At 38.5% G+C, this 20,872-nt stretch overlaps 1 protein-coding gene, 1 long non-coding RNA gene and 1 other non-coding gene across 6 annotated transcripts in view; 2 read left to right on the top strand and 1 right to left on the bottom strand.

Annotated features, from left to right (window-relative positions):
• The first annotated feature begins 2,934 nt into the window (after positions 1-2,934).
• Positions 2,935-3,040, top strand: LOC148804289 (small nucleolar RNA R71). The gene has a single exon (XR_016081634.1). It is a non-coding gene; the product is annotated as a small nucleolar RNA R71 (small nucleolar RNA).
• A 13,343-nt stretch (positions 3,041-16,383) lies between these two features.
• Positions 16,384-19,233, bottom strand: LOC104611839 (uncharacterized). Of its 2 annotated transcripts, none has more exons than XR_016080840.1 (4): positions 19,003-19,233; positions 18,836-18,918; positions 17,038-17,234; positions 16,384-16,838 (listed from the first exon to the last, which is right to left on the bottom strand). It is a non-coding gene; the product is annotated as an uncharacterized LOC104611839 (long non-coding RNA). The 2 variants fall into 2 exon arrangements; XR_016080841.1 differs by having other exon boundaries at positions 17,115-17,234; positions 19,003-19,231.
• A 1,372-nt stretch (positions 19,234-20,605) lies between these two features.
• Positions 20,606-20,872, top strand: part of LOC104611840 (uncharacterized) — a 65,143-nt gene continuing 64,876 nt past the window's right edge. For all 3 annotated transcript variants that reach the window (XM_019200168.2, XM_088895707.1, XM_088895708.1), the window contains exon 1: positions 20,606-20,755. In XM_019200168.2, coding sequence (XP_019055713.1) covers positions 20,740-20,755 — 16 coding nt within the window. In that variant the 5' untranslated portion in view covers positions 20,606-20,739. The remainder of the gene's footprint in view (positions 20,756-20,872) is intronic.

Genomic DNA, 20,872 nt, shown 5'->3' on the forward strand with positions numbered 1-20,872 from the left:
GATAAGATAGGGTCTTCACCCTATCCACTCAGAGAGTCCAGATCTGAATGTGATTCAGATTTAGAAACCTCCTAATAAGACTAGGAAAAGGTTGATCCAATCTGTAGACAAGATAAGGGTTTATCCTTATCACCTAAAGAGATGTTTTGATCCAAATATGAATTGGATAAACTGCTCTTAATTGGGTTAGGAGCTGATCTTTTAGGTTAACAAAAGAAGGGGGCGGCAGCCTAAGAGATAACACATCAGATTTTCTTTAGTGCTGAAATCAAGAAGAGAGAATTCTGCACCCTGCGAATACTCTCTTGCTGCCTCTTGTTCTTGCCGCCCTGTTTGCCAGTTCGATCTCCAGTTGTGGGAGAAGTCAAGATTGGATCTTGACATCAATGCTTTGAGAAATGATTGAAAGCAAGCTGTGCTCACGTACCATTCTACTGATTCCTGCGAAGGACAAAGTTCTTGGGAAGAACACTGCTGATTCTGCTCCATCCTGCACTGCGCCATCTTCAGCGGGAGCAGTCTTGGGATCCTTCCTTAGTTGTGTGAACACCTTCGTTGGGAGATATCACTTCTCCATATCAGGTATAATTCTCTCCTACTCCTTTTGGTTTAGATCTGGTTCAGTTTAAGGTTCAAGAATGATCTTTGAAAATATGATTTTCTAAATAGGGAATGCGATTCCCAATTAAAGGGAGAGAGAAAATTTTTCAAAATTCGCCCCTTATTCTGCAATCTTTGGGCGTCTATGGGATGGATCTCTCATCCCTTTAGTGGTATCAGAGCCAGGTTCAAATTTTGAACCAGTTTGTTTCAGATCTGAACCTGCGCAAATGGGCAGAAGGTGTTCTACCCGATTTGCACAGATATGGGTTTTGGGAAATTTGTTCCCAAACTGAAAGGGCGAATAATCTGAAATTAATTTTACATAAATCTGATTATTATTTAGAATTGTTTTTTATGATTTTCTTGATTTATGGGCTGTTCGTACAAGAGGAGATCGAATTCTTGGTTTGCGCAGGGAACCTGCGATTTTACAGTTCTTGAATTATTTTGGTCTGTAAATATATTTTTTTTTTATTTCTAGACTCAATGCATAGGTATTCGATCTGATGTAATTATTAATAGAAATAGGATTTCTATTTATTTTATTCTGGATCGAAGATGGCGGCGCAGAAAAGGAGATTTCGCAGATGGGAGAATCGCTATCTGCGATTAGTTTTTGAAACTGCATTCTGTGATCTAACCTCTGTTTTGCAGGATGGATTGTGCGAACAACCCTGATTGACTGCGTCCTGGTGTATTGACTCCGGGGCTTCAACTCATGCGTGTAACTCATTGCAGGGGTTTAAGGTAAGCAGAAGACTGAGTGAAGGAGAAGTCTTTGGATCCTTCCTTGGGCGTGAACACCTTCGTTGGGAGATATCACTTCTCCGTATCAGGTATAATTCTCCTACTCCTTTTGGTTCAGATCTGGTTCAGTTTAAGGTTCAAGAATGATCCTTGAAAATATGATTTTCTAAATAGGGAATGCGATTCCCAATTGAAGGGAGAGAGAAAATTTTTTGAAATTCGCCCCTTATTCCGCAATCTTTGGGCGTCCATGGGATGGATCTCTTATCCCTTCAGCATTAAATTTACACTTGCTCCTAGGTCCAAGAGAGCTTGATCGAACTCTTATGTCCCAATCTGACAGGCAATTATGGGGCACCCTGGATCTTTATACTTTGACAGCGTTCTCTGCTCAATCACCGCATTTACCTGTTCTGTCAAAAATGCAATTTTCTTGACATGGTGTCTCATTTTCATGGTACGTAGATCCTTAATCACCTTGGCATAAGATGGTACCTGCTTAATCACATGCAACAAAGGTAGATTAATCTTAACTTTTTTCAAATGTTCTAAAATCTCACATTGGTTGTCTGAAAATTTTCCTCCAGATCTGAGAGCTTGGGGAAAGGGCACTTGGATCGTAGCCTCCTTTGGCACTTTTGAGGGGGCATCTTCAGTTCTGCTCGAAGTGGTGACATTTGTGCGAGGTGGGATTGGCAAAGGCCCATCGAAAACCTTACCATTGCGGGTAGTGATGGCGTAGACCCCCTTAATGTTCTCCGGATGAGAGGTGGATCCCTGTACCATATGTGACCCCTTTGGATTGGTTCGAGGCTGAGATGGAATTTTGCCTCTCTCTTGTATAATAAGAGCATTGGTAAGCTTAGTTATCTGACTCTTGATATCCTTGTTCTCTTCAACCACCTGCGCAAGAACAAATTCAAACTTTTGGTTAGTCTTATTTTGTGCCTCCATAAATGCTTGAAGTGTTTCCTCTAAAGGATTCCTATTCGGCTGAGCACTGTATTGAGGTGCATGATGAAATCTAGATGGTTGCGCCTCTACACTTCAATTATTGTTGGATGATGTAGGTTGGTTCTGATAAGCCTTCCAACTAAAATTGGGATGGTTCCTCCAGCTAGGGTTATAGGTCTCTGAATAGGGTGTTTCCTATACATTCCTAAGGCATTACACTATTCTTGATAAACCTCTCTTATATCACCATAGGTTGGTTAATCCTGAGCTAAGTGATCCAATCCCCCACAAACAAAACATGAAGTTTGAGTTTTTACCCTAGCAACCGTGTGGATGACTTTATTATTTCTCATCTTTAAGGCCTCAAGTTCCCTAGTTACAGTTTCTAATTCGGCTTTGAGGTTGTCTTCCTCCTTAAGATGGTAAATCCCAGTTGGATGTGACCTATTAGTACTATTACTAGCACTAGGTCCAGTCCACATGTGAGCTTTCTCAGTTAACTCATTCAGGTAATCTATGGCTTCTTTAGGGTCCTTTTGCAAAAAACTCCCCATTACACATCGTCTCTATGAATTGGCGCTCCCTGCTGGTTAACCCTCATAAAAATAGCTAACTAACCTCCAACTTTCATACCCATGGTGCGGACACAGGTTCTATAGCTGTTTAAATCTCTCTCAGGCTTGGTATAAGTTTCACTATCCTTTTGAGAAAAGGTTGAGATCTGTCTCTTAAGGTTGTTGGTCTTATGATGCGGGAAGTATTTGTTAAAGAAAGTTTGGGTCATCTCCGCTCATGTGCCTATGGATCTCGGTCTCAAAGAGTATAGCCAAATCTTAGCTCTCTCTTTCAGGGAAAAAGGGAAAAGTTTTAGCCTAACAATATCTGCAATATCAACTCGGTTATGAAAGGTGGCCACTACCTCTTCAAATTCCCTAATGTGCACATATGGATTCTCACTGGCTAAACCATGGAAATTAGGCAAGAGTTGGATCATTCCAGGTTTGAACTCAAATTGTGGTGTATTCGGAGGGAACATGATGCATGATGGTGTGGCTGTCCAGGTGGGGTGTAGTTAGTCTTTTAAAGACCTAATAGGGTTGTCCTTGTGTTGACTCATGGTTTTAGAATCAGAGGACGAACTAAGTGCTACTTCTTCTTCAGGGAGTGGTGGTGGGTCTATTTGTATCTGTCTAGAAAATCTCCCTCTTTTGTCCCTTGGTCTGTTCATACACCCTCAGCTCCTTTTTTTTTGTTTTTTGCTTACAAAAAGAAGAAAAGGAAAATAAGATCAAGAAAATAAAATACAACTAAAGAAAATGAAACAAACAAAGGAAATAAAAGAGAAGTAAATAATGTTCAAACTTAGTTGTTGGTTTGGCTTCCCCGGCAACGACGCCAAATTTTGTGTCTCGCCCAAAATTGTTACCCTTGGCTAATCGGTCGTTGAAGCGTAGCTTTAGGTGTCGAATCCATACAGAAGTTGATTAAACCAACAAAAGGAGTTATCGCTAAGAGTGAATAAACTAGAGAAAAAAATGATTTTCTAAAAATAAAAAGAAGAGCAAAAATATTTGAATAAAAGTAACGATGATTAAATGATGAAAAGTAGTATTGTGATGAACAAGGTTTTGAGATTCACTTGATTGATTTGCTTAACTTGTCTCGATTTTGATTCCTATTTATTACTCAATTGCAAGTTTCACATCCCAAACAAACAATCGGAAAATATAACTTTGAAGCCAACGACAAGAACAAAAGTATTTTTTCTGAGAGAATTAATTTTCGATAAAGAACAGAATGATCTATTCTTAAAAACTACCCAAGAACGACAATATATCAAATTGACAGTATTGCAATCAAGGATCAACTCATAAAATAAATCTACCCTATCAATTATTTTCTAACAAATTGCACATAAAAAGAGCATGACTACTCTTATATGGAAATTGAAGAATATAACTTGAGGGTTTATCAAAATAATAAAATAAATCTCTCAAGAACAAAATTAAACATTGAAATCTCTCAAAGAATCAAAGTAAAACTCATCGATCAAGATCCTCCCTAGATTTGTTGAAGCTTTAGCCGTGCTTGGATGGTCATTCTCCCCTCTTTTCCTCTGTGAAAGACTGAGAAAATAATGCCAAAATAACCTCTGCAAGTCGTCCCCCTTTTTGGTCAGATTTTTCCTTTTTATTGTGATGCCAAGCTCCTCAATCTACTCAGGTCGGATCCGCGTCTTATCCCCCAATTTTCGCCTGGATGGATATTGATTTAGAGGAATTTATCACAAATGAATTGTAGCCCTATCTCTTAGGTGTCCATAGTCTCAAGAATCATTGAATTTTGACATTTGTAGAGAAAGATATGCCCAAAATACCGGACCCTGTTTAGAGTAAAGTGGGAAAGGAATCAGCACTCCTCCTTGGGCCATGGAACTTGGGTTTGGATTTTTTGGACCTATGTTTGGGCTTTCCTCCATTCAATTATTAATTATTTCAACATAAAAATTGAACAAATAATAAAATTGACATTTATACATTTATTATGAAAAAATATTATTTTTAAGCTCTTTATTTTACAAATGATTGTTGAGCACACTTTAGATATGCATTTTCATGCTTTCGTCAGGGGTGATGGTCGATAACACATTAGTCGGTTAAGGTTATAGAATGATAAATTGTATTTTTTAAGTTTAAATGGGTTACATGATATCACTTGCAAAAATGGCATGTGAGGTTTCATTAATGGACTTCCAACGGAGGGTCTGTTAAGTCCCGTGGGGTTTCATTAGGGTATATTTAAATCTATTATCCTAAAATTTATTTGGGTAAATGAGACAATTTCTTTATCCATATTCTTCTTCACCAGACCATTCCTAAAAGGTGGTTGTCTCATTTTTATCCTTATGCCAAAACGAATAATTTTGAGCCTTGTGAATTGATGGACATAGTTCCTATTGACCGATTTCCTCCCTCCTATTCCCAACAAAAGAATGAGAAGTAATAGGAATTTTATCATATGACTATTGAAGTCCAACTGGGCTTGCACTACCACAATCTCCATTCGCAATGGTGTCTACATCCTCACCCATCCTAGACTACTTTCCTTTACGTACAATCACCATCTCCATTGACCAATGTTTTCAATTCGCCATTGACCTATTTGGTTGAACCATACTGTCGTCCAACCATAATTCTAGGTTAAGTTCTCATAAAAAATGTATTTTGGTAAAAAAAAAAATTGTTGACTAATTAAAACCGTTTGGCCTATATGATTGAACTCTTGACTTGATTAATGGGGTACATTTACACACTTAATGTATGTGCAAGCTTTCAAATGCTATAACCTTGCTCTCATATGTTCGATTGGGATTAACTTTTTTGGGGTACTTTTCGAGTTCTATGCAATCTATTGTGATTTGTGCCAAATGTACCTTGTTCAACAACTTTTTAGCCAAAAAATACCCAAAACACAATTTTTAGCACTTTCTACCAATAAAAATTAAGACTAAATTAAGTATAAAATAATGCACATATTACATGTTTGTTATAATTATACATTAGCTATTTATAAAATACATGTACACACACACAAAATATATATATAATATTATATAGTTATATATAGTTATCTCTCTCTCTCTATCTATCTATATATATATATTGATGAATGAAGATAATTTTATTAAGCCAAAAAATTAAGGCATTACAGGAAACCCATAATAGTTATATAATTATAAATATGGTTCAACCTCTAGGTCGGTTCCTACCCAACTTCCTTTTGATGATCATGAAGCACTTTGTGAGAAGTGACGTCAACAATCATGTAATCTCATATGCAACACTTCATTGACTATATATATACATATATATATACATATAAACCCATAATAGTTATATAATTATATATATGGTTCAACCTCTAGGTCGGTTCCTACCCAACTTCCTTTTGATGATCATGAAGCACTTTGTGAGAAGTGACGTCAACAATCATGTAATCTCATATGCAACACTTCATTGACTATATATATACATATATATATATATATATATATATATAATTTGAACCATTTTCTCCTTATTCAAATTCCTTTCGTTAAGTCTTATATTTAAGGTATTAACTCCCCATTAACATTCATTGGATCGTGTTCTTGACTAACTATACTCCAATTCTTGGTTTGGTCCCTCCCAAATTGTGAATGTACAAAATGTAATTTGAACTACTACATTTATTTTCATTTAATTCACTCTCATTAAGTCTCATATTTAGGGTATTAACTCTCATTCTTTCATTGAATCATGCATTAACTAACCATATTAAAGAAAAATAAGTGTGACAAAAAATAATTTATTGATGATAAAAATAAAATACAAATTTAAGACTAACCTAAAAAATGAAATTGTTTGGTATTTGGTGGAAAGTCAACAATTCAACCTTTTTGGGGCAAATTTGTTAACCCTAGATGTCATAATTAAATAATAATGATAAAAATAAAAAAAGAGACAAAACATGAAAAAGTATAGAAAACAAAAAAATGTAAAAAAAAAAACATGTAGGCACATCTTTAATGTCAAATATTCATCATATTAAAAAAAAGCAAGTGTGATAAATAAGAATTATTTGTATAGACATAAAAGATATAAAAATTGTAGAAAATTCTGGAATTATACTATGTGTAAATTTCTGAAACTACCATGTCTACCCCTAAGGTTAGGAAATTGACTAACTATACCCTTACTATTCCAGTATTGTCTTAAAGTACTACTATTTTTGACAATTGACTAAATATTCTTTACCATTAGTGCTTGTTAACGGATGGATTAAAAAGACTATTGTGTCCATCATTCTTCTTTAAATTTTCAAAATGAAACTATTGACACCTTATTGAAAATGAGAACTTCAAACAAAACTCGTCTAAGGAGGCGGACATTGGTGAGGTTGTGTTTGGACGCGAATAGGTTTATTAATCCGTTGCACAAGTCAAATCTGGTGAATGTTGAGTTCAATTGGTCATTGTTTTTTAGCGGCCCATCTAACCCTCTCCTCACCGACAATGGCCTCTCTAAGTGGAGAATCTCAAACGAGTCCAGTAAGCTTGAAGCTAGTAAGGAACGTGCCCATTATGAGTTGTTCTGTTTCCCAAACGAGAACCTTCCCAAAAGAGGATGGAGAGCCTCTATCAACACTAGACCTGTTCATGGGCCAGGCTGGGTCAAGCTTTCACTCTTAATTAACAGATTTTTTTAAGGTTTGAGCACGAGCTCAGCCCGACAAGCCCAGGTATGGGCCCGAGCCCGAAGTCTAAAGTTCATGCCGCAACTATCACTGAAGCAGCTGAACAGAGAGAGAGAGAGAGAAGAGAAATTATAAAGAAAAAAACAACAAAAATTGTATATACTAAATTATTAATATATTATAATAATATTATATATTTTATATTATATAAATTAGTCGGGCTGGGCCCAGCTCGGGCTGAGCTTTTTTGATAAATCCTGAGCTTGGCTCGAAACATAGTCGGGCTTAGTGTTTTGGGCCTGAGGTTAAGCCTGCAGGCCTAACTACATGTCGAAGTCCAACTGGGGTGCGGGCCAGGCCGGGCCGTCGAGCTACCCGTTCCATGAACGGGCCTATTCAACACCCTCAACTTCTGGTTCTATTTCCCACTGATAATAAGAACATAATAAAAGGGAGAGAATTGATCAAAATCATCACCGTCATTGCAACTTCCAGCAACGGTGGTGATCTTCTTCTTCCTCCGTCCTCCTTCCCCTCTTTGTTATCCCTCTCCACCTCCCCTGCAAGCTAGTACCATCTCATTTGCAAGTCTGCGACAATTTTCTACAAGCCATCTTTGTTCTCCCTCTCCTCTCCACCGTACAATCTCATCTACAAGCCATCTAATGATTTTCTTCCTCGACCCCACTTCCCCTCTCCATTTTCCCTCTCCACTACCCCCTTCCCTCATGCGATCTCATATGCTACATGGTAAGCGTCCCTTGTTGGTGTGCTTCAAGGCATTTAACCCTCATGTTCATCAAATAGTGGACATCTATGTTTATAGACCAAGCACCAAGCTAGAATACCCTTCGTTCTGCAAGCCATCCAATGTTTTTTTTGAAAGCCATCTTCATTCTCCCACTCCTCTCCACCATACTTGTAATTCAAGATGTTGAAGGCTGATCATCTTAGATGTGTCATTGGGTAAGCCAACAAGGTGCCAACAACCTCTGAGTTTCAATATTTGTAGATTTTGTACTGTACGCATTGACTCCGGTGGCTCTCGGATATGGGAATCGGAGAGGTCAAGGTACTGTAGTTCATCCAATAAAGCAATAAAATCAGGCAACACATGAATGGAAGAAAATCTCAAGCCCAACGCACGTAAGAACCTCGGTACGTGAAAAAAATCATTAGGACTTGTGAGATTTCCATATTATACCCATGTTTACAATCGGCGGTTCTAACAATCCGTCCAACTATCTCGAATCCACATCGGTAACCTTACGAATACAATCCATGACGTCGGAATGCTTATTGGCAGCTTCCTAGAGGAGATCGATGAGCTTGATATTTGGAGAATAACCATACATTATCAAAGGATATTTTGGGTATAATTTAAAATTAAATCAAACATGTGAAATCATGTGTAAACGGTCTGTAACAGAGATTTAACAGGAAGGGAACTATGTGACAATTGTCATAAACAATAGGAGTACTTTAAGACAATACTGAAACAATAGGAATATAGTTAGTCATTTTCCTAAAACTTTAGGGGTAGTTTAAGAAATTTGCCCTTATGTTATTTACTATCTTCGTAATAAAAAATTGTCATGTGCAAAGCACATTCACACTTATTAGTACAACAAAAGAATTATAGAAACATTTAGAAACATCTTTAAGGTTGCCTTATGCCAACATGTTTTAACAATTATTTCAAAATGCATTGTCGAGAGAAGATAAATGTTTAGTATTATGGAATTCAGATTTGAATTGATGCCTTATAAGTGTTTGAAGAAATGTATGCATGGGGATTAGATTCTTGCTAAAGATAGAATAACCGTCACTCATGCATATGATGAACATGCGCTTGAGAGAGGTTGTTCATGACATTGGGGTTTCACCAAACCAAGGCTCAATCATGATCTATTCGAATGGTTCAATTTGATTGATTGCTGAATTCTGAGATTGACATTAACTGTTTACTCTTCCAACCTGAATTGAAGGCAATTGAGCCAATAATTTAGATAGATTTTAGTTTAGGATTTTTAGCTTTTGAATAAAGTTTTGATTTATTGTTGATCACATAAGAAGTGCCCAATTTAGTATTGGTAATTGTTTCATAAATCCTCGTGGGACGATACTTTATTCACTACTTTACTACTTGAACGGTTAGTGCACTTGCTAGTATCACAATGAGCCACATCAGTTACCTAAACGAGCTGGAGGCCTTTGGGTCTGGGCAAGATCTGGTCACACAGATAGACACCATTCTTAACTCCTTGCCTCTGTCCTTCAATCCGTTCATTATGAACTATAATATGAACAAGCTGAATGTCAGCGTTCAAGAGCTCAGCAACATGTTGCAACGAGCCGAATAACTAATTAGGAAGGATGAGCCGATAGCCATGCTTGTTGAAGCGGACAAATCTGGCAAGAAGAGGAGGGCAAAGAGGAAACCCTAGAAAAAAGGCCACTAAGTCTAAGAAACAAAAGAAAGACAAGGCATCCAATGCCTGTCACTTCTGCAAGCAAGCCGGCCACTGGAAGAGTAACTGTCCTGCCTACCTGGAATCTAAGAAAGGTACTTTCGAAACTTGTGTCATGGAAACTAATTTGTTAGTTGCTTCTGTGTCCTAGTGTATTGACTCTGGGGCTTCAACTCATGCGTGTAATTCACTATAGGGGTTCAAAGTAAGCAGAAGGGTGAGTGAAGGAGAAGTGACACTTTACTTGGGGACTTCTGCAAATGTTGCAACTACGGCGATAGGAACCGTAAAATTAGTCTTTAGAGAATGAATACTTGTACTTAATGATTGTTTTTATGTACAAAACTTAAGAAGAAATTTGATTTCTGTTTCTAAACAATGTGTTGATGGATATACTATCTGTTTTAGTAATATGATTACTATTAAAATGAACAATAAATTCATCGCATGCGGGGAACTGGAGAACGGTCTCTATGTTCTACATCCTTCTCTAGAAGCTAACTTAACCGAAACTATGTCGGTCGAAATCCCCAAGAAAAGGACTCATGATACAGTTAGTCCCACGTGCTTGTGGCATTACCGACTTGGCCATATTGGTATTGATCAAATCACAAGACTGGTAATTGATGGTCATTTGGATTTTCTAACCGTAGAAGATCTTCCCACTTGTGAGCCTTGCCTCCGAGGCAAGATGACAAAACGGCCATTTAACAGTAAGCCTGAAAGATGTACAGGCACGCTTGACCTTATACATACTGATGTATGTGGTCCCCTGAGTGTTAGGACTCGTAACCAACATGTGTATTTCATCACCCTCACCGATGATTACTCACGATATGGTTACGTGTACCAGATGAGACAGAAGTCCGAATCCTTTGAAAAGTTCAAGGAGTTCAGACAAAAAGTCGAGAAACAGTTAGGGAGAGAAATTAAGGCCCTTCGATCAGATCGAGGTGGCGAGTATCTCTCTAACGAATTCGGGGACTACTTGAAGACCAACGGGATAATATCACAATTAGCTCCTCCTGCAACACCACAACTTAATGGTGTTTCAGAGAGGAGGAATAGGACATTGTTAGACATGGTCCGGCCACTTCTCACACGCTCGGAATTACCCACATCCTTTTGGGGATATGCATTAGAAACTGCAATCTACGTGCTGAATCAGGTTCCAACCAAATCGGTTCCGAAAACTCCATACGAACTTTGGACCAAAAAGAAACCAAGTGTCAAACACTTGAAGATTTGGGGATGTCCCGCACACGTTAAAAGAACGAGTGCGGACAAGTTGGAATCCAAGACCAGTCGAAATGCCCAGTTCTTAGAGACTGATTATATCCTGGACACCCATCGTCAGGAAATACTTCTTGATGAGGAGAGCTCACGATTAAGATGTCCCGTAGGTTCCAAGTAGTGACCAACCTAGAAGATCCACCCGGGTATCCAAGCCATCGGTCTGTTATGGTTATGACCAGGATAGTTACCTGGTGGAAGCCTTGACTAGTGAGGAGGATCCCGTGACTTACGCGGAAACTATGTTGGACATAGATTCCCAGAACTGGGTAGAGGCGATGAGAGCTGAGATGGACTCGATGGAAGCCAATGAAGTTTGGACTCTAGTAGATCCGCCCTCCGGGGTAAAAGCAATTGGTTGCAAATAGATCTATAAGAGGAAGAAAGACCTCGATGGCAGGATTGAGACCTACAAAGCTCGTTTGGTGGCGAAAGGGTATACACAAAAAAAATGTATCAACTATGAGGAAACCTTTTCGCCCGTGGTCATGCTTAAATCCATTAGGATCTTGCTAGCTGTAGTAGCATACCATGACTACTAGATTTGACAAATGGATGTCCAAACCGCGTTCCTGAATGGAGATCTTAGTGAAGATATCTACATGCAGCAGCCATAAGGCTTCATTGCTGCTGGTCAGGAACACATGGTATGTAAACTTAAAAGATCCATATATGGACTTAAGCAAGCTTCTAGGAGTTGAAACATCCATTTTGACTCTGTAGTCAAATTGTTTGACTTTGAGCAAAATTCGGATGAGCCCTGTATTTATAGGGAGTCCAGTGGGGATAAGGTCACCTTCTTGGTGTTGTATGTGGACGATATCCTATTCATTGGGAATGATGTAGGAATGTTGACTTCGGTCAAGGTGTGGCTTTCGCAGCAATTCTTCATGAAAGATCTTGGAGAAGCCTCCTATATACTAGGTCTTCGACTCTATAGAGATAGATTGAAGCGGATAATTGGATTATCTCAGGCTGCTTACATTGACAAAATTGTCAAAAGGTACAGCATGGAGAACTCCAAAGAAAGGAAACAGGAAACGTTCCTTTCAGGCACGGAGTCACTCTCTCAAAGAAGATGTCTCACAAGACTTCTAAGGAGATTGAGGGTATGAAAGACGTTCCCTATGTCTCAGCTATAGGGAGCATCATGTTTGCCATGCTGTGCACTCGCCCTGACATCGCTCAGGCGGTGAGTGTAGTAAACAGGTTCCAGACCAACCCAGGGTAGGAGCATTTGACTGCTGTGAAGAACATATTCAAGTACCTTCGAAGGACAAAATACTTTTGTCTGGTATTCGACGGTAGTTCACTACAAATTCTAGGGTATACTGATGCCGATTTCCAGTTGGATTCAGATGATAGAAAGTTTACATCTAGGTATGTTTTCACGATAGGATCGTGTGTTGTTTGTTGGAAAAGTAGCAAACAAGGGTCCACGACAGATTCCATGACCGAAGTCGAGTACGTTGCCACAAGTGAAGTTGCCAAAGAAGCCGTGTGGATGAAAAAGTTCATTCACGAATTAGGAGTGGTTCCGTCCAATACATCACCCATCCCGTTGTTGTGTGACAACAATGGAGCCATCGCTTAAGCTAAGGAGCATCTAGCCCACTCGAAGTCAAAGCACATTGAGAGGAAATACCATGTACTGCGGGAGATTGTTGGCAGAGGGGACGTCCTGATTCAGAGGGTTGCATCAACGGATAATGTGGTAGACCCATTACCTAAGCCACTCACACAGAAAGTGTTTGAGAAACACGTGGAAAGCATGAGACTCTGGCTTGTAGCAGATTGGACCTAAGTGCAAGTGGGAGCTGTTAGACAGTTTTGTTTACCCTTAGCTCCAATAAGTTTTGATGTACTTTTGACATTTAGTGTAAATGAATAAAGTGCATATTTGATTCATGTTGTGTGGTATGTTTCAATGTAAGACCCTTAAACTGGACACTTAATGAAACTCGTGTTAGTTTAGAATGTTCACATCCGTTGGATAAGTCTGGGGAGATTTATCCTGCCAAAATTGACACTGGTGTGCTGCCAAGTGTTGGGGTGGCCTGTCTCAGTCACCAGGGTGAGACCCAAGGCACATGGACCTTGGAGATTGATGGGCAAAACTAGAAAGTTACGCCTGACCCCTAGACTCGATTATGATACTGCATTTGGTGTCAGATTCTGCTGTCTTTGATATGTCAATCAGTGAGATCCTTTACGGGGGTCAAAACCTGGGTATGTTGGGACAGTCTGAGAATTCATCTGAGTGGGTGATCATAGTGACAGGATCAACCCCTTTGTCGGACAAAGGAAATGATCGGGGATGCACTCTCTCTGATGGAAACCAAATTGCCGCAGTTGATTTCGATTGTTGGAATTTTGTTTTGCAAAATTTATATATATTAGATATATAGATATGTATGGTTTCAAAATGTTTGCAAACGGTTTTAATTCCCAAGATCCATGTGAGTAGAGAGTGCAACACTGTTCCTTACAGCCGAGGGAGAGGTCCTCTCTTGTCGGGCAATGTTTGATCATTATGGGCTGAGAGGTTAAGTGTAAGGTCATTTAGAGTTATACCCGATGGGATAATCTTGCATCTGCCCACAGTCCCTGAGATTTTATAAGATGGTTTGGCCCAGGGACCACTTAGTGTAAGTGTTGGGCCCATAGAGTCCATGTGATGGGTTCAAGGGGTTCACTGGGCTTTCCAGTGAATTTGGCTAGGCCTTGTAACAAAGATTGGGCCGAACCCATGTGGTTGATGTGTAGATCAATGCTTGGGTCCCACGCCATACAAAGAAGCCCAACTAGGGAGCAATTTGAAAACCTGTTGAGCACCTAATACTTATTGGGCCTAAAGCCCATTTCGAACTGGTTGTTTTAATTACCCTCTTAAAGGGGCAGATCTGAGATAAGGGCAAGCCAAAGGATTGGGTCTTGACCCTATCCACTCTTGGAGACTAAATTCAAATAAAGATTTGAATATGGTAATATCTTGATAAGATCAGGAGTGGGCTAACCTAATCTGCATATAGGATTAAGATAATTCCCTATCTAAATACAGATTTGGATTGGGATAACTCCTTATAGGATTAGAAGGATTCTTAATTACTAAGAAAGAGGAGAAACCCTACTCTTGAATTACTAGAATTCGAACCAAGGGTTTTAGCAGACCCTTCTCCTGCAAATTGAGATAGGATATCAGAAGCTCTAGAGAGAAGAAAAGCAAATACGCCAACTTCATCTCTAGAGTTCTCCTTCAGCCGCCACCGCCATTCACTACCTAGTTCGATCTCTCTGAGAGGGAAAGATCAAGAAGGTGTTCTTGATATCAATCTTTGCTGAAAGGCTGATTGTGCACGATGCTATTTGCTTCCATCATACTCTTGTGAAGAATTTGGTTCGTAGGACGAACACTGCTAGTTCTGCTTCAGTATCACTGCGTCATCTTCAGTGGGAGCAGTTCTTGGGGGTATTCTTTGTGCGTGAACACCAACGTGGGGAAATACTGTTCCTCCGGATCTGGTATATCCCTTCCATTTCTCTTTGGTTCAAATCTGGTTCAATTTTGGTTCGATTAGATCATTGAATATTGTATTCTAAAATCAGGGAATATGATTCCCAGTTAGAAGGGAGGAGAGAAATTTTTTGAAATTCGCCCACCCTATTCCGTTGCATTCTTGGCGTCCATACGATGGATCTCTCCCTCCTTTCAGTTTTACACTGCACTCAAACACTGACAAAACCAAACCGATGGTGTCGTTTTACACCACAAACAAATGTAGCCTTAGGCTTAGTTTGGAATGAGTACAAATACAAATACATAGTCATAGTCATAGAGTGCAAAACCTTGTATTTTGGATGCATTTGTATTGTACATATTTGTATTTGGGAAGAGTACAAATACATATATGTACATTGCAAATACAAGTTTAGAAATATAAAATTTAAAGCTTTGCATTGTTATATTTACACTTCAATCAAATTGAGCCTTAAGATATCTAGTTGGGAGTTGATTCTTAAAAAATATTGAATGGAGCAAATGTTTTTAGTATGAATTACTTTGAGAGGAATAATAAAGTAACAAGGCAATCAGATGAGAAAGGGCGAAATGGTCATATAAATTTAAAGGGTAACTTGGGTATTTAGAAATGTTTAACGAACACATCACCATCACATGAGAATATTTTTTGTAGTTAACATATGTAGCGCTAATAAAAGGGTAAAGGGTAGTAATATGTCATTTACCCTTTTATTAAAAGAACCAGTAGACCTGTTCATGGGCCGAGTAGCCCGACGGCCTGGCCCGCACCTTGGTCGGGCTTGGACACGAGCTTGACCTCGGACCCAAAACACCAAGCCCAAATGTGTTTCCGGCAAGGCTCGGGATTTGTCAAAAAAGCTCGGCCCGACTAATTCATATAATATAAAATCTATAATATTTATTAATAATTTAATATATACATTTTTTTTCTTTTTAATATCTCTCTCTCTATTCAACGATAGAGAAGCAACAAGTTGGAACTTGACTTTGGGCTCGGGCCCAAGCTCTGGTTTCGGGCTTTTTATGAGGGTCGGGCTCGGGCCCAAGTTGTAGGCCCGATGGTCGAGCCGGGCTTGAGCTTGGGCTTAGGCCTTGAAAAAAATACGTTAACGAAGAGTGAAAGCTTGGTCCCACCCGACCCATGAACAGGTCTATTTGTAAGGAATCAAAATATAAAATATGTAGAATGCAAAACCTTGTATTTTGTATTATTTCCTAATGGCTTAGTTTGGAAGGAGTACAAATACAAAAGTGTAGAGTGCAAAACCTTATATTTTGTATTACTTTGTATGCATTTGCATGGTACATATTTGTATTTGTACTCTTTCCAAATTCCTTCCAAACGTAGCCTTAGTATTTATATTATACATATTTGTATTTGTACTCTTTCCAAACCGAACCTTAAGGTTGTGTTTGGTTGGAGTACGAATGCAAATTTGTAGAGTGCAAAACAAAAATGTTTTGTTCATGTGAATGCAAGGTGGTTCAAGATTTACACACCCAATTTGCACTCAGGTCATTTGTTTTGAAAGACGCAAATAAGAATACAATTTTTGTTGATGTTTGGCATTTCCATCAATGCAAATACAACTGTTTCTTACTACCAAATGGTGTTCCAGCTACTCCCACCATTAAACAAGTATAAAAAATAACAAGCTGCCCGGGCAGACAACGGGCATCTTGGTAAAAAATAACAACATAAAAACAACCAACTACTCCCACCATCAATGCAAATACAACGGTCTCTTCTACCAAGTAAGCCAGTTTCGCTCCCCTCTTCATGCCAACGACGACCATTCTTTTTGAATATGAACTATGGAGCTTCTAAACGGCATAGAATAAGCAGCCCGAGCATCCTGTCATAAATGTATCCTCTCTGATCTTTATCAAAATGCTGGAAGGCTTTATATAGATGTTCGTCTCTTTCTAGCTTGTGCCTATGCATGGTTGCAATAATAAATTCAATATAATCGATTGTTTCCATCTACATCAGCCTGAAAAAGAAAGAAATAATCAACCCAAGAATTTCATACATGTAAAATAAAAGATTGAAATTCCAGAATGGTGACGGGTTTCCAGTCTGAACAGCTCAACTGCTTGGGGTCAATGATGTTTTGAAAACATTGATGATGATCATGATATAATCACAGAATGATCTTGGAAGGAAGTGGCAGAAAGCATAAAAGGAAATACCTTTGATCATCCAATGAAATTCCAAGAGTATCATGTAGTAGAGCCACAATATAAGATGAAGAGAAGCAATATCGTACCAAATCATCCTCATAAAGGCTACTGTATTTCTTTTTGAGTGCTGACCAGCCTTCTTCACAAAATTGTTGTCCAATCAACATCAGATTGGAGAGAAGTGTTGTTTCAGGCAGTCTGAAGAACTGTCAAGCAAAAGCAAAAAAGAAATGGAGGCTTAGAAATCATATAACCAAGTAATAACACAATACTACTAACAGGAAGAATATATTTTTAGAAGGCATTGAGTCATTGACTATACATAGCCAATAGGGTAATTCTTATAAACATATTTAAACTCCATACATGAAATTTTATTTTTAAACTCCATATGTGAAATTGTTGATAACCTGCCATAAGGGTAAGGAATCCACTGAGAACCAATCACCCATGTCCACACCATATTAGGGTGTACTATACAATAAATCTCTAATATAGAGATATAGTGTGGAAGGGGGTTAGGGTGGTTTGCAATAGTTCCAAGTTCCAATACAATATAGCATGGGCCCTTGGACATACAGTCACATCTTTAAGGGAGGTGATATATTTGGCCATAGAATTGAGGACAGTTTTTGAGTGGACTCAACAATTAGCAAACAGCATGGAAGATGTCCTAGCAAGGCAAGGAGTACACAAGAATCATTTATATTGGGGATCATTCTCCCAAGTCCCAATTGCCCAAAAGAAACAAATCAACCTCCTCCTCTCGTTTCACAATCACATCCCTTATTCTTCCAAATTGCTTTTTAATGGTTTTACTCTTCTCCTCATCCCCCTGTTAATGGAGCCAACCTGGCAAATGATACAGCTTTTTTTACTGTTTCACTCGCCCCCCAACTAATACAACAATACATTACAAAAATAAAAATAAAAATAAAAATAAACAAATTGAAAATGTAAATGTGAAGTGTGATTCTGGACCCATTGTTGTATTTGTGAAGATGGTCAGCTAGCTAAGCTAAAAATTGTGTGGAGTTGAGTTGAATGTTGAAGAGGGTTTGGCTCGAGTCAGACTGTTGTAACATAACAACCTTAAGAGGTTCAGGCTTCACCAAAATCAAAGAGAGAATTGTGATGTGAGGTGTGAAATAACAAGCCATTCTCTCCTCCCATTTCCCTTGGGGTCTGGTGTTTGTTTTACAGGTGCAGGTGCAGGTGCAGCAACCTCTGTTCAGCATATAAAAAGTCAGAGCAGTTGTCCCAGCAGCAACCTCTGCTCTTCCTAGATTTATCCAGCAAATCTAAAATAGAAGCCTAATCTAGATCATATAGAACACAACCAATCACACCACAACATTGCCAAATAAAATAAAAAAGGAAAAAAAAAAAAAGATAAACTGATATGATGTGATGAAACTTATTATTCTGTAAACCATTTTCTCTGTGTTGCATTATTATAGAATGAAACTTAAATTAATAAATTCAATAAGATAAACAAACATTTAAAACTCAACAAGAAAAATGGTAATGCCAATATCAACCCATACCTCCTCATCCCCAAGAACAAATAAACAGATAAAGTAAACAAAAGTTGAAATGCATTCTATCTTAATAAAAAAAACTGGCAATTGCTCTGTAATTACCAAAAAAACTTTCAAACCTCTATATGCTATCGGGTCCTAACAAGAAGAGTATAGAATACCAAGAAAAAGAGTGTATAGAATGAAAATAACCGCTTCTCATCGAGCAATGTTAAAATAGCATGTGAATACATTACAGAACTATTCAGTTTGCATACAGGAAATACCCGCAGATAGAAAGAGAGATGGGAGTATTGAGGCAAATCGATGGATTTGGAGTTCATATCTCTCTTCCGACGAGGTAAGTGACCTAAGAACGAAAAGAAAACTGAAATGAGAGTTCAGATCTATCATTATCTCGGCAGATGGATGGATATGGAGTTCAGATCTATACCTTTGTCGCAGACGCATAACCTTTCTCTTCTCTATCGAACGCTCGAAGATGGATTTGGAGTTCAGATTTATACCTCTATCGCAGACGCAAAACCTTTCTCTTCTCTATTGAACTCTCGAAGATGGATTTGGAGTTCAGATACCTCTTTGGCAGACGTAGAACCTTTCTCTTCTCTATCGAACGCTCGAAGAGAAAACAATCGGAACTTGCCCATTTACTTCGACCAAAATCATGGCAAAATCGAAAATAGGCGTTTTGTAACTCTTACCAAACGGATGCAAATCTGAACCTAGAGTGCAAATTTGCAATCGTTCAGATTTGCACTCAACCAAACGCAGCCTAAGGCTCTGTTTGGAAGGAGTACAAATGAAAATATGTAGAGTGCACAACCTTGCATTTTGTACTATTTTGTATGTATCTATACATTGGGTCTGACTATAATATCGAAAAGATTTGGTATCTAAAAATACTTTGACCAATCAACTGGTATCAACATGATAATCAATCAGGTGTTATTTATCAAAATTCATGGATGGATTTTGATTGGTCTAGACTCTTCTTTCTTGCATCATAGATTTTTCCTTATTATACATACAAATATGTAGAGTGCAAAACCTTATATTTTGTATGTATTTACATTGTAGATATTTGCATTTATATTCTTACCAAACATGTCATTTACCCCAAGTAAAACATTAGCAAGCAGACACAAATCTTAATGAAAGTTCAATGAAACATACCTCACAAGTCACAACCCATTGCACGGTGTATTGGAAACAATTTTAGTTCTTGTTTGGTTCACAGGAATAGGGGTTTGGAATCGGAATTGGGATGGACTATTTCGATTCCAATTGTTTGGTTAGACGGTATCGGAATCCCATTTCCATTCCTGCTGGAATGGCATTCCCCAATTGAGGGAATGGCCATTCTCTGCCCTCCCTTGGGAATGAAATCCCATTCCTACTGATTTTAATTCCTATTCCCATTCATGTATGAACTAACTAGACTATGGGAATGGGCCATTCCGATTTCGATTATGATTCCAATTTCGACTGCAAACCAAATGGACCCTTAGTACTTTATATTGTTATTAAGGGGAGATGTTCCCAAGGGATGGGGCTGTGAGGTCAGCGTAAGGTGCGCTCGGTGAGGAGATAACTCTATTGTCATTAGACCTATTCATGGGCCGGATAGCCCGACGGGCTGGCTTGACTTGGCTCATCTTAGATCGAGCTTGGACAAAATTTTAAGTTCACAGGCTTAGGCTCAGGCTTTCCCAAATAAAACCGGCCCAATAATATTAAATATATAACAAAAATATAATATATATGTTAATAATACATAATATATATTATATAATAAAAAAATTAATAGCAAAAAAGTATTACACATATTAAATGTATAAAATATTATACAATATATAATATATTACTAATGATATAATCAATATGTTATAAAATACCTATCAAAGTCAAGTTTTGGGCTCGGACCCGAGCTACGGCTTTGGGCTTTATATAAGATCGGTCAAGATCTAGGCCCGATGGTTAGGTTAGGCTCGGGCTCAGGCCTAATAATTTTCTGTTATAAAGAGGCAAAACCCGACCCGCCCCGGCCCCGCCCCATCGACAGGTCTATTCGTCACAAATTTTGACTCTGTTGGCACTACCTGCGCAATTTAGTAGAAAGAACTATTGAGCGCCGCTCCCGCGAAGTTCCTTCGCCAGCTTCTCCACTGCTATGGCATCTGGTACCGGTAGGGTTCCCTCATTCGTAGTGGATAGCGTGAAAGACTTCAAATTTCTAGTTTTTTTTTTTATTTTTTATTTTTTTTCAGCATCGCTTTCTTTAGTTTCGGATTGGTTTCTGTAAT

Source organism: Nelumbo nucifera, chromosome 1 (genome assembly GCF_055504915.1).
Source record: "Nelumbo nucifera cultivar China Antique chromosome 1, China Antique-T2T, whole genome shotgun sequence".
Classification (NCBI taxonomy): Eukaryota; Viridiplantae; Streptophyta; class Magnoliopsida; order Proteales; family Nelumbonaceae; genus Nelumbo; species Nelumbo nucifera.